General features: G+C 54.4%; 2 protein-coding genes across 2 annotated transcripts; both read left to right on the top strand.

Moving 5' to 3' along the window:
• Positions 1 to 70: 70 nt before the first annotated feature.
• On the top strand, positions 71 to 5436 carry RNF114 (ring finger protein 114). The gene is made up of 6 exons (XM_082293029.1): positions 71 to 210; positions 941 to 1091; positions 1561 to 1667; positions 2190 to 2304; positions 3173 to 3280; positions 3487 to 5436. The coding sequence occupies exons 1-6, from the start codon at positions 92 to 94 to the stop codon at positions 3550 to 3552; spliced, it is 666 nt and encodes a 221-aa protein (XP_082149155.1). The 5' UTR covers positions 71 to 91; the 3' UTR covers positions 3553 to 5436.
• A 3509-nt stretch (positions 5437 to 8945) lies between these two features.
• Positions 8946 to 11719, top strand: SNAI1 (snail family transcriptional repressor 1). Its single transcript, XM_082293086.1, has 3 exons — positions 8946 to 9030; positions 9582 to 10085; positions 11301 to 11719. The coding sequence occupies exons 1-3, from the start codon at positions 8952 to 8954 to the stop codon at positions 11480 to 11482; spliced, it is 765 nt and encodes a 254-aa protein (XP_082149212.1). The 5' UTR covers positions 8946 to 8951; the 3' UTR covers positions 11483 to 11719.
• The last annotated feature ends 1572 nt before the right edge of the window (positions 11720 to 13291 follow it).

Genomic DNA, 13291 nt, shown 5'->3' with positions numbered 1-13291 from the left:
AGCGCTCGGCCGCGCCCACACGCGCACGGCGGGGGCGGGCCCGGGCGGGGCCGCGCGTGCGCAGGGCCGCCCCCTGGCGGCGCGGCGGAAGATGGCGGCGGGCGGGTCGTCGCGGGCCCCGGAGCGGCGGCCGGACCCGCTGTCCCGCCTCACCTGCCCCGTGTGCCTGGAGGTGTTCGAGAGCCCGGTGCGCGTCCCCTGCGGACACGTGTGAGCGCCCGCCGCCGGGCCGGGGCGGGGGGGGCCGGGCTGGGTCCGCGGGGGCTGCGGGGCCTCGGGAGGAGCCGCGGCTCGGGGCCCCCGCGGCGGCTGAGGGCAGGGGCTGCGCACGCTGCGCTGCGCCCCGGCAGCGGCGACTGCGTGACCTGGAGCGTCCTTGAAAGGGAGAAAACGAAAGAAAAGCGGGGGGGAAGGAAAGGCAGTGTTCCGCCACTTTCGGTTCCCGTTCCTCCTGAGGAACCCGGGCATGAAGTGACAGAACAAGGGGGAATGGCTTCACGCTGTCAGAGGGCAGGCTTAGGTTGGATGTTGGGATGAAATTGCTCCCTGTGTGGGTGCGGAGGCCCTGGCGCAGGCTGCCCCATCCCTGGCAGTGCCCAAGGCCAGGTTGGACGGGACTTGGAGCAGCCTGGGACAGTGGAAGGTGTCCCTGCCCATGGCAGGGCTGGCACTGGATGGGCTTTAAGGCCCCTTCCAGCACAAACCATTCCATGATTCTGTGCAGAAACCGAGGGCACAGAGCACTGTCCAGCAAACAATGCTCAGCATGGCAGCTTCCACCTCCTCCTTTCGTGCCCAGGTGCCAGCAGCTCCTCCTTTACCCTTCTTTATTGGGTCTCGAGACTCTGTTACTCCTTTGGGCAGAGGCCATGCAAGGGCAGTGGGCATTGTTGGTGCCCAGAGGGCTGTCTCACCACCTCCTCCTTTTCTCCCACCACAGCTTCTGCACGCCGTGCCTGCAGGAGTGTCTGAAGCCCAAGAAGCCAGTCTGCGGGGTGTGCCGCAGCACCCTGTCTCCTGGGAGCAGAGCTCTGGACTTGGAAAAGCAAATTGAAACGACAGAAACCACTTGCAATGGCTGCAATAAAAAAGTATGAAAGTGTTTGGAAATTAAGTGCATGAGATGTGTCCACCTAGGGGAAAATAAACTGCTTCCTCCTCAGCTTTCTGCAAAATCAGGTCAAAATGTTTGTTCTGATATGTGCTAGAGGTGTTTTATATAGGCAGCACCCAGATGCTGACATTCTTTCCACGGTTTTTTATTGTTGCCTCTTCAGGAAAAAAAATTCAAATGTAAGATTTTGATTTTAAAGTTACAGTGAAACGTTGCTGCTGTGCGCAGGGGTGTATGGTAACATACCACAGACAGCAGGGTTACAGGTTAACTAACCTGTAATGGCAAAAATTTTCCACTTGGTCAGCTGAAGTATTTGGATTTTCTGCTTTAACACTTCTATTGAAAGCTGCTCTGGTTTACACATTTGCTGCTTCTGCTTAGAAGTGTAGCAGGAGGTGCAGGTGGTTTGGGCTCACCTTGCTGTGCTGTTGTTGCCTGCACAGATGTACCTCTCCAAGATGCGCAGCCACGCAGCCTCCTGCTCCAAGTACCAGAATTACATCATGGAAGGTGTGAAAGCTGTTACTAAAGAGCCCCTCCACAACACCAGGTAACACCTCTGCTCTGAAATCCCGGGCTTTTCTGTCACGAGAAAAAATTTTGAAGTGAAAGCAGACTTTACCTCTTTGCTCAGTTTGGGTGCTAATTTTTACATAGGTAAAACAGCCTTCATCCTGCAGCTGACTGTGCCCAGGTGAACTCTGCCACTTCTGCTTGGTCCATGCACAGGAGATCTCTAAGATCAGGGCATTCTGTAGATGTAGCTGGTTTTTTAAATACCTGTGTCTCCTGATTGCATTCACCTACAATGAGGGAAGTGGGAGTTGGCAGTGCTCTTGTGTGTGGCTAGTGGGTGGTACCCTGGTGTTTGAGAAAAAGGTGATAAATGGCACTTAGAACATTTATAGAAGAGCTGTAATTCAGTCTAAATATGGACAATATTGAGTTCCCTAAGATACTGTTAGGAGTTTATAAACTGATTGTTAAAATTAGCTTGCCTTAATTGCATACGTAAGATTATTGCTTTGAATAATCTGTATTTTTAAATAACCTCTTTTTCTCCCCCAACCAGGAACTTCCCAAATCGCTTCACCTTCCCTTGCCCGTACTGCAGTGAGAAGAACTTTGATCAAGAAGGACTGGTTGAGCACTGCAAAGCTTTGCACAGCATGGATGCAAAACAAGTGGTAATAAAAAGTCTTGGTGCAAGAACTGCAATGAAGTCTGGTCTTAAAGCCCTTTGAAACAATGAGTTAGAGACTTGCTCTTGAATTCAGTAGATGTAATTGCTGTTCAGTCAGTGTGGCTGTGCTGGTCATGCCTCTAAGCCTGGTGTGGTTCTGCTGTCTCCTCTCAGTGGGTCTCTGGTCTCTACTCCCACTGCAGCTGGGCCACATCCTCCTTTCATCCTTGAAAAATGGCGCACATTCAAAGTTAATTAGTAAAATATAATTTAAAAAATATGTCAGACATTTAATTTTCTCCTTGTTTTTCCCATTGTTTACAGCAAGGAGATACTATAAACTGTTGGAGGAAATGCTTGCAAAAAACAGTGTATCATTCTAGTAATCTGTCTGTGATACTTCCTCTCATGTAAGAGGAATGGCAAAACATGGAACTGAATTTGAAACTTTCATTTTTCTGGAAAGTTTTTTGGAATTCCAGATTATTCAGGGGGAAAAAAAAAAAGTTCCTTTTTTCTCTTGGAGAGAAGTGAACATTGCAGAGAAGACCAAGGAAACTTTCCTGCTACTGAGAAATAAAGGCTGAAGTCCTATAAAACAAGGGACTTCAGTGAGTTCTGATTTTCAGAACGTGGGAGAAGAGTAAACCATTCCATTTCAAGGATCTAAGACATTAATTGAAATTATTCAGGGTTATCTGAGGCTTTTCTATTAAATGTCCCAGCAAGTTATTGGCCATCACTTTGCATACAGAGCAGTGACAGCACAAACCTTGAGCTTCACTCCCCCAGGCTGGCCCTGCCCTGCCCTTCCTGCTGTCAGTGTTAAAGCACTGAACCACTGGGGCCTAACTGGTTTTTTTTCCTTGAAGGTTTGCCCAATTTGTGCCTCAATGCCATGGGGGGACCCAAATTACAGGAGTGCTAACTTCATGGAGCACCTGCAGAGACGACACCGCTTTTCCTACGACACGTTTGTGGTAGGTGTTTGCTCCCCCTCGGGAGGCGGCCTGGGGGCTCCTAAAGGCAGCGCCGCTCCCTGGGCGCTGCTGTGGAATCCCCCCGTGCACGTGTGTCCTGGCACAAACGGGAGGGCACAGGGAAATGCAGCTCTTGCTGCTGCCACTTGTTGTACTGCCCAGTGTGGCTGTTGCAGTGAAAGCCTTTCTGTGCCCTTTGTTCCCAGGATTATGATGCTGATGAAGATGATATCATGGCACAGGTTTTGATGCGTTCCTTGCGGGATAAGTGATTCAGCCAGAAGATTTACTGTAAACCCAAGCTTCCACGAGGGGGAAATGCCCAGCATCCTTGCACTTCTCCCTGCACATCCCAAGATTAACTCAGGCATCCAGAAGTACAGAAGACTTTAATGCTATCTCAGTTTTCAATCCTGGTTTGATATTTCTGTACCACTCAGTCTTTTGGTGTCATGGTCTCTGACATTCAGCCCTGTCAGCCCCATTTTTCTACTTGCTTAGACTCAGTTTCATTGTAGATCAACACGTGGGAACCAAGGCTTTTTCCTTTACCTATGCCTGTTGGTTTCTTTGGCAGTTGTATTTATTTGACTGTCTAAAATCAAAACCATTCCAGATGGAATGGCCTGAACTAATTAATAAATATCTTCCCAATCTCATTTACATATCTCAAGTGGTTGTATGTGAAGTGTATTGGTAACTCTGTTCCCCTCTAGTGAGACTTCAGGTGCTAACTGTAACCACCTCTCATGCAAGTGACCTCTGATACCTTTGATTCCATAATGTTTCCCAGTGTTTCAATCCTTACAGGCAGCCTCCCAACTATATGGAAAACACATCTTCAGTATGAGTGTTCCAACTGCAAACTTTCCTAGGAAATCTTTGCACTGTGTAAAAACTAGTTCAAAATACTTCAGTTCTATGCATGATGATTAGTTTCCTCCATACTCCTACTATAATTTCTAGCCTGGAAAATGAACTTTAGTGTTGGTCTTAGTTAAAATGTGTAATTTTTAAACTATCTTAGCAAATACTAATCAAAATTGCTGGCTTTATGATTAAATTGGTGGATTTGAAACTGGTTTCCTAGTAATTTTAAGCCTTATGCTGATAGGGGAATTCAGAAGGTTTTTTTCAATACCTCTGCTTTCTATTTAAACTAAAATTTTCATATATATTCTTGGGTTTTCCATTTCTCAAGGCAAGCTGGTCGAAAAACTTACAAGTAATTCATAGCACTGGCATAGCACTTCCTTTCTGCATCACAGATTTTATCAGGTATTTTGAATTCCTGTTCTTCATTTAAATGTTCCTAAAGTAGCTGAAGCTGTACTTGGATTGTTTGCCATCTGGCAGCATGTGTGTAGACTAGTCAGGTGTAGCTTTCAAGGAAAAGTAAAACATAGCCCTGAAAGCAGGACAGTTCCAGCCCTTGGTAAATGGATACTCTGTGTTCAAGCCTACACTTTTGCCATAGGGATTCCTTGATTTTAATTTGATGCTTTCATTAAGTTCACAGAGAAGCTGCTGAGATCTGAGGGCCTGAGGCACCTGACCAGAACCTGTAAAGCACAGTGTCGAGATGTCCAGTGTAAGTGTTGTAAGTGGAGCAGTGGGCCTGCACCACCCTGGAATTGAGTACTGGTTAATTGATTTGAGCAGTAACCTTCTCCCAATGTGCTCTGCAGACTGCAGCCTAGCCTTACCCTGAAAATCATGAAACACACTCCCGTGTAACCTCGTGATTAAACCTTGTGTCCAGCCAGACCTCTGGCACCTCTCAGCTGACCTTGGGGTTCTACCCCAGTAGGGGCTGTTACACACTCACCCCTGAGCACCTGCATGGGGACTGGAAGCCCAGTGGGGGTGGGAGACATGGAATCTCCTGGTTCTGTAGGAAAAGTGCTGTGTTTGGGGGTGGATATTTTAATGCTTGACCTGCAAAGAGGTGATGGTGTATTGGGGATTGGATGGGGATCTCTCAGATCTGGCTACCGTGCAGTTTGGTGATGCCCATTGCCAGGAATCCAGATTCCTGCTTTTATTCTAAGTGCACTTCCATGCAATTCTGATAAAACGTTTTAGGAGCAATTAGGAGCTTCCGAGTAATTACTTTGTCATGTTTTTGACTTTTGAAGACAAATTACAAATAAAGGCCATTTAATTTATAAAATCCTACCTTTGTGTCAGCTCTTGTCATTTCTTCCTCATGGTCCACATGTTTCCTTCGAGCAGCCAGAGCGTTTGCACTCGCCGGGGTACACTGAGACTCCCTGATTGATGAAAAGCCGCTCTGATGAGAGGCACCTGTGTGCTGTGCACGGCCTCCACTCATGTCGTTTGGGTGGTAAAAAAAATCCTTTGTGTAGAGCAAGCCAGTTTAGGCTTCTAAACCCAGTGAGTGTCCCTGGGAAGGGGGCAGTGCTCTGCCAGAGCTGCTCTCGCCTCGTCAGCAGCTGATTGTGCAGCCGCATTGTGGGGGATAATGCAATCGGGCCAGCCCGGACCTGTGAAATTCCCCATGTCTGGCACAAGGAGTCAGCCTGAGGAGGACAATTAGCACACAGAAACACAATGGGAGGAGCCGGGCTTGCAGTTGAGCTATTTTATTAAATGAATTTGTCTCCAGACAACGACTGGTCTTAATAGGTCTGATAAATTGTTGTCAGCATTGATTTCCTAATGCACAGGCATTGCTTCATCTGGAATTACAGCGGCAAATCCCCATGGTCTCCTTTAGGCTGGGGGATGAGATCTTGCCAAAGCCTAAGTGCTGTGATCCGGCTCCTCATGTCACCTGACTGAAAAGAGAGCAGCAAAATTTCTTCAAGGCCTTTGCCCAGCTATACTGGACTGCTGAGCCCACCTCAAGAAGGATTAACCAACCGAGGCTGTGTTAAACCATGGAAGGGCAAATGAGGGATGTGCTTGCAGTCCTAAAACTTTTCTTTGGTTTAAATATACTGAAAGTTACAGTGGAGCATTTGCCTGTTTTGGGGGTGGGTTTTCGTTTGTTTTTCTGACGTAGATCTTTGTGTCATGGTTGCATTGGTCTGTGCTTATCAAAACCAACACATTTTTATGGACAAATTACATTATTCTCTGGGTGGTACAAATGAGGACTGTTGAAACCAGTACAAAAACTTGCTTTTCCTTCCTTACTCCTTCCCTAAAACTCCAGAAGATACTCAGCACTTAGTGAAAATTAAGTGTCATTGCTACTGGCTTAGATCTCTCTTCTAGTTCTTACATTTATTTTGTCTTTACAGATGCTAGGGTTTAAAAAAGTAATTCCGTGGAGCTTCTGTGAGCTGCACGCTGACGGCAGAGGGAGGTCTTGCATCTTGGAGAGAGCGGGGCTCCCTCCTCCCGGCACAGTGCTCGGCCCCAGCCTCCTCCCCTGGGCTCAGGGGGCTGCTGTGGGTTTCAGGGAACTTCTTCAGCCTTGCAGTGAGGGTTCACACCCCATCCCACGGCCAGAGCTTCTCTTTTTCCCACCACAGCCTCCCTTGGTGGGAGCAGCTCTGCTCTGCAGCCAGGTATTCAAGATGCTTCATGGAGACATGGGGCCAGGGAAGGAAAAAGAAGAATTTTCAGCAGACTTGTTGCTCTGGAGGTGGTTGAAATGTACTGGTGAGCCCCTTGGGCCAGTCCTTGTGGTTCTGGGACTGGAGCTGTGCCACAGGCTGGTGGCAGGTCTGCTCTGACCACTTTGGGGCTCAGCTGATGCCCTCTCTGATGGTGAGGGTGGGACAACTGAGAAACTCCCTGCCACTTCCAGCCCATGAACCACTGCAGAGCTTCCCCTCCCCTGCGTCCTGCTCTCCGTCCCCTATCATCCTGGCTCACGGGCACAGGCAGGTCAGGTTGCTTTTTCCCTTGATCTCGTTTTTTCCCCTAGCACAGGCAAGTTTTTTTTCCACATGCAATGGTTGAAAAAATCTGATTATCACCATTTCAGAAAGAACACAGGAGTCGGCTTTGCTTCTTCAAAGAAAACCACCTCGCTGTGTTCCTGGTGCAAGTGTCCCCACTGTAACCACATCCGCGGCAGGTGGAGGAGCGCGGGGGGGCACCTGCACAGGAGGAGGCACCTGCACAGCCCCCGGGCTGCTGCCCCCGCCCTGCGGGGAGCTGCACCTCCGGACCCCCGAGAGAAACGGGAGGACCCGGCCTTGGTGATTTGTATCCCCCAAGGGCTTCGGGGGCACTTTTCCCCCTGAACTTCAGGCTGATCCAGGGATGAGTTTTGCAGATAAACACCTGCTGAAAGCCACGGGCAATTCCACAGCAAAGGAGGGATGATCCAGTACCAGAGCACATGGCTGCAGGGGAAGAGTTTGCAAATGCGTCTGGTCGGGGCAGGATACTCGTGGCTGGCAGGACAGGCTTTCCAAGCTGTTCCTGCCCCGAGGAAAGGCTGACAGTGAGCTCAGCCCCTGCGCTGGAGCCGTGCCAGCGGAAAGCTTTGCTCCCACTTCTGCATTTCTTGTCGTTGTGGCTAAACAGTAACATGTGGTCAGCAGGGGCTGGCGCAGTAATGTGTGATGTGTGACGGCTGAGTCACGAGTGGCCCAGCACACGGCCCTTTTCCGAGTGGCAGGGCCGGAGGAGGCATTCCCAGCAGGACCTGTTCCTCCTCCGGCAGCCGCAGCTGTCTTGGCCCGGAGCTGAGCGCGGCTCCTGCAGCAGGTGGCTGGAGCCGTGCCCTGAGCCCTTTCAGCGGGGAAACCCCCACGTGAGCCAGAGGGCCGGGGTGAGCTGGAAGCCCAGGCTGCAGGACTGGTACATCTCTGCTCACCGCTGCCCAGCACCCGCTAGCCGTGCCTGGGCACCTGCCCACGGGCACATAGCCCCTGTGGAGCGGGAAGCCAAAGGGAGCGTGTGCCTCAGCGGGGCTATTTGACCGCGGAAAAGAGTCGGGGGAAAGCAGGAGGAAAGAGAACAGAAGGGAGCTTGCTTGAGGGACGGCTGCACTGCCCAAAACCTTCCCAGCAGAAAAGAAAATGTCTGGGCAGGTGCTCCTGACCCCTGGCAGCGGGAGGGAGTCACCGAGGGCTGTGCCGGATCCATCCCGATGCTCCGACAGTCACTGCCTCTTCCCAGAGGATTATTAACCGGTGGCGAAGCGTGCTCTCCCGCAGGGCTGTGTCCCGGCCGGGCACGGCGGAGGCTTGTCCCAACCCACACCTCAGTCCTCAGCCGTGGGACAGGGGAAGGACGCGGGGGGGATTCCGGGGATCACCCCAGGGCACAGCGCCTTCCTTCAGCCCGCCGAGCCGCTCTGCCCGCGCTGGGCACGGGCCGTGGGTCACTCCAGGGTTCCCCCCACCGCCTCCCTCCGGAGCACCGGCGGGCAGCATGGCACGGGGAAATGCTGGGGAGAGAAGCCAGGAGCGGCTGATGCAGCGGTTCGTACTCCGGCACCGGGCGGGCAGCGCGGCCACACCGCGGGAGCGGCCCCCAAGCTCCGGCCGCCGGCGGTGGGGCAGACACCAGCACCGACACCTGCCCCTGCCCCTGCCCGCCCCGTCCCGCCCGGCCCATTGGCTGCGGCCCCCGGGGGCGGCTCCGCACCGCCCTCCCCGCGCCGCGCCCCCGGCCCCGCGCAGATATCAGCGGGAGCGGCGGCACCGCGGCCCCGCGGCGGCGGCGGCACCGGGGCTGCAAGATGCCGCGCTCCTTCCTGGTGAAGAAGCACTTCTCGGCCAGCAAGAAGCCCAACTACAGCGAGCTGGAGAGCCAGGCCGGTGCGTGGACAGGACGGGCCGCGCACGTGGGGCGCTCCGCGGGACGGGGCGGGGGCCTTGGTGCGGGATCTCCGTAGGGCTCCACACGGGAGCGGGCGGGGACTGACCGGCTTTTCGCAGGGTTGCGGAGCTGTTTGTTTCAATTTCGTGCATCTCGTGGCGCGGGATCCCCCGTGTCCTGGGATGCCGAGCCGCTCCCTAGTACCCCGGGGATGTCGGTGGCAGCGGTGGCTCCCTCGTGGGGCGCGTGGGGAGCTCCCCGTGCCGCGACTGGGCGGGAGCGTGGGGCTATCTTCACCCCATCCCTTGCGGCGAGGCGGGTAGGGGCGCGGGGTTCCTGCGGTGTGAGGTCGGTCCCCTTTTTCCCGAGGCGGACTGCGGCTCTGGGCTCCCATGGGGAGGTTGGGATCCCTTTGCCCCTCCGACTCAGGGGTGCGGCGCGGGGGTCCCAAGGAATCGCCTGGGATGGGGTCCCGCTGAGCCCGTGGGGGTGGGTTGGGCCCTGTCGCCCTCGTTCCGAGGGCCCCGCTGACCACCGCCGCCTCCCGCAGTGCTGGCCGCGCCGCTGCTGTACGAGACGTGCCCGCTGCCCGTCATCCCCCCGCCCGAGGTGCTCGGCCCCGGCGCCTACTACCCACCGCTGGTGTGGGACGCGGGGCTGCTGTCCAGCCTGTTCCCGGGCGGCCCGGGCAGCGAGGCTGCGGGCGGCACGGCCCCCGCCCTGGACCTGACGGCGCTCTCCAGCGAGGAGGATGAAGGCAAGAGCTCGGGTCCCCCCAGCCCGGCCTCGGCCCCCGCCGCCGCCGAGCGCTTCCGCTGTGCCCAGTGTGCCAAGGCGTACTCCACCTTCGCCGGGCTCTCCAAGCACAAGCAATTGCACTGCGACGCTCAAGCCAGGAAATCCTTCAGCTGCAAGTACTGTGAGAAGGAGTACGTGAGCCTGGGGGCTCTCAAGATGCACATCCGGAGCCACACGCTGCCCTGCGTCTGCAAGATGTGCGGGAAGGCCTTCTCCCGGCCCTGGCTGCTGCAGGGCCACATCCGGACGCACACTGGTAACGTCCCCTCTTGTCCCTCTCCCCCCCCCTGCCTTATCACCTCCCTCTTCCCTGCTCCACTGCCCCAGCGAATCGGCGTGTCGGGTGTTATCTGGGGAGATAAGGGCTTCCCAGACCCCCTTGGCACATCTCTCTGAAGTGTCCTTTAAATATCCTCTTGGCTGGAACGGAGCGCAGGGTCAAGGCCCAGCCTGTAAATCCGTGCGGCTGCTGCGAGTGCAGTGCCCGCCTGGGAGCCGGCCCGCCAGCGACGGCACAGGTTTCGCCAAAGTGTCATAAAGTGGGGCTGTGAGGCTGCTGCAGCCCCCCTCCTGTGCACTGCCGTGCCCAAAGCATCCATCCCTACCCACACCGAGGGCTCCCAGCCGGGGCAGCACCTCAGCCGCAGCTGCCCACCCACCATCAGCCGCCAAGGCGGGGACGAGCCCGGCTCCAGGCGTGCCCGCTGCCGGGATGTGCCTCGGCGGGGCCTGCGGGCAGGTGCTGCAGGCACCTGTTGGCGCGGGGCCGGGTGCGCAGCTGCAGCCCACCCCGCTGCCGCGGCCGCCCCGACAAAGCATCTCCCGAGCATCCTTTGTGGGGCTGTGGGACGGTGTAATTGTGACTTGGCACTGATTTCACACCCTCTTAACGTACTAAAGATGATGGCTGAAGGAAGCCGGGTAGACTTAATTGTGCTTTCCAAATTGAGCATACACATTTGTTTCCTCCAAAAGAGTCTTTCTGGGAGGAATTCGCCCTGGCCAGGCTTTTCAATGCGAGCCGGGCAGGAGAAGGGGGAGCGCGGGTCTCGGCAGAGGAAATAGCTCCACTCACCCTGGGCTGGCGCCTCGCAGCCGCTGCCTGCTATGATATAATTAACACACAGCGCTCGGCTTTCCTGCCCTGCTGCGAGCTCCTCGCTTGGCTCCGTGCAGGAGACGAGTATCGAGTCTTCGTTTGTATGTGCAACTGCCGTGCTACTTGCAGATGTTTCCAGCATTAGTTTTACCGTGGTTCATGGGAAAGGTTTTTCTGGGAGCTGGCAATTCCCAAGCTGGCAGTTCTCCCCCAAGCAATGCTGTCCATACCCGGCTTTCCCGCGAACAATAACAGCCAGCACTTCTTTTCACTGTGCCCTGCACAAACTTTGGCTAATGAATGGCTCCTTCTTTGATATTCCCCATGTGTTGATGCACTGGTTAATTGGGAGCGTTTCTCTTTGTCCCATAGGTGAAAAGCCCTTTTCCTGTACACACTGCAACCGGGCCTTTGCTGACCGCTCTAATCTCCGCGCCCACCTGCAGACCCATTCAGATGTAAAGAAGTACCAGTGCAAAACCTGCTCCCGGACTTTCTCCCGCATGTCGCTGCTCCACAAGCATGAGGAGACGGGCTGCTCTGGCTCTCGCTGAGGACTCCTCTCCCCTGGCCTCTCATCACAAATACCTATATTATAACCAGTTTCTGTAGGAGTTAGTTTCCTCCATCACCATTGCAGTGTGCACCGGGCCGGACACTGCTACTCTGGCCCCTGAGACCCTCACACTCCTCACGTGGTGCCTCCAGTGCAATGCAAGAGCCTGATTGTAGAATATGCTGAGTTGGAAGGGACCTATCAGGATCATCAAGTCCAATTCCTGGCCCTGTGCAGGACATCCCAAGAACCCCACCATGTGCCTGAGAGCATTGTCCAAACACTGCTTGAACTCAGACAGGCTTGGTGCTGTGACCACTTCTCCCCTCTTGGCATCTGGGTGTGCAGACCTGGACTCGGTGCCGAGTGTGTGAAACTCGGGGGTGGCGGTCCTGCCCCAGCCCCTCAGCAGGTGCCCCCCCCTTGCCAGAGGCACTCGGCACCTTGCAGGGCTGGATCTGCACCCTCGGCCCTGTGCCGGTATTGAACACTGCGACCATGTAGCTTGGGGGGGTTGGGGGTTTTGTGTTGGGTTTGTTTTGTTTTGTTTTGTTTTTGTAACACCATAACCACTCGGTAACTTCTAAGAACCAGTATTTTTTTAATGAAGGACAAGACACTCCCCCCCCGTACCCCGAGTGTATATACCCCGCCTGTAGAAGGTGTAACTATGCAATAATACAGTATCCCAGTAGTTGTGAAGCAGCTGCTTCTCCCCAGCACAATGACAATTTGCAATGCCTGCGAGATTAACAGTGTCCATGAAAGGCAAGGGTAGCCATTTCAAACCCCAGCCCTGTTTACAGAGCAGCTATGCACTCAAGCACCTGTTAAAATGACTCTTAACAACTGCTTTTCAAGAGAACTGTGACTAATAGCAGGCACTTGTCAGCTGATACAATGGTGGCCTGTCCCAAGGCTGTCCATCGACAGGTGTGTGCCAAAAGCCCTCTTTATGGGTATTGACAGGTGCCTCCTGAATGCATCTTTCTTTGGACATTGTTTTCATGGAATCATTACAAAGAGGATGTTTACATTTCAAAGGTACACTGGTATTTATATTTTTGTGCCACAATTTTGTACTGATGAAACTTTTTATATAATTATATACAGTTTATTGATATTCAATAAAATGGTTAATTTATAATACAGTTTTGTGGGTGCTTGGGGTGAATATGCAGCTGTAAGAGGGGAGTACTGTGCAGACCAGGGTGCTGGGCTCAGCTCTCCTCCCACCTGGTGCTCTTGGCTGCAGGTGACTAGAAAGGGGCATTTGCAGGAGGGAACGTGTGGAGCAGTTGCCTCTCGGGAGAGAACAGTCAGGCTGAGTCAGTTCCTGCCAAAGGCTGGGGCAGCTGTGTCGTGGTGCGGGCTGGGGGTGCAGTGGACCTCTCAGGCTCCATGTGGGAAAGCACAAGATCGTGCCTTGTCCCTCCCAGCCCGCCCGGGTGGGTGCTGGCATCCCCCTGGAGCTGTTGGAGCACCTGCGGCTTGCCCGCATCCCTGAGCACTCCCTGGGGAGCAGGTCCATGCCTCAGCACAGGGCACTGTTCCTCTGGGGTGGCGGAGCTGCCTCTGGCTCTCGGCAGGATCCCGAGCCTCCCCAGGGACGCCTCCAGCACCGGGGTGGGTGACCCGATGTGGGTGGCGCAGCAGCAGAGCTGACACATCCTGTTGTCACCGCAGAGCTCGTCAGCACGCACAGGAGGGGCTGTCCCTCACCTGGGGGGCACCAGGGGCGGGTGCTGCGGGATACCTCAGTGTCTGCCTCCAGGATTTCCATAGTGAAACTCCCAGTGCTCCAAAC

This window comes from Coloeus monedula (genome assembly GCF_965178545.1).
Source record: "Coloeus monedula genome assembly, chromosome: 17".
Lineage (NCBI taxonomy): Eukaryota > Metazoa > Chordata > Aves > Passeriformes > Corvidae > Coloeus > Coloeus monedula.
The sequence above is the reverse complement of the archived record's forward strand: the minus strand, read 5'-3'. Positions and strand labels throughout refer to the sequence as shown.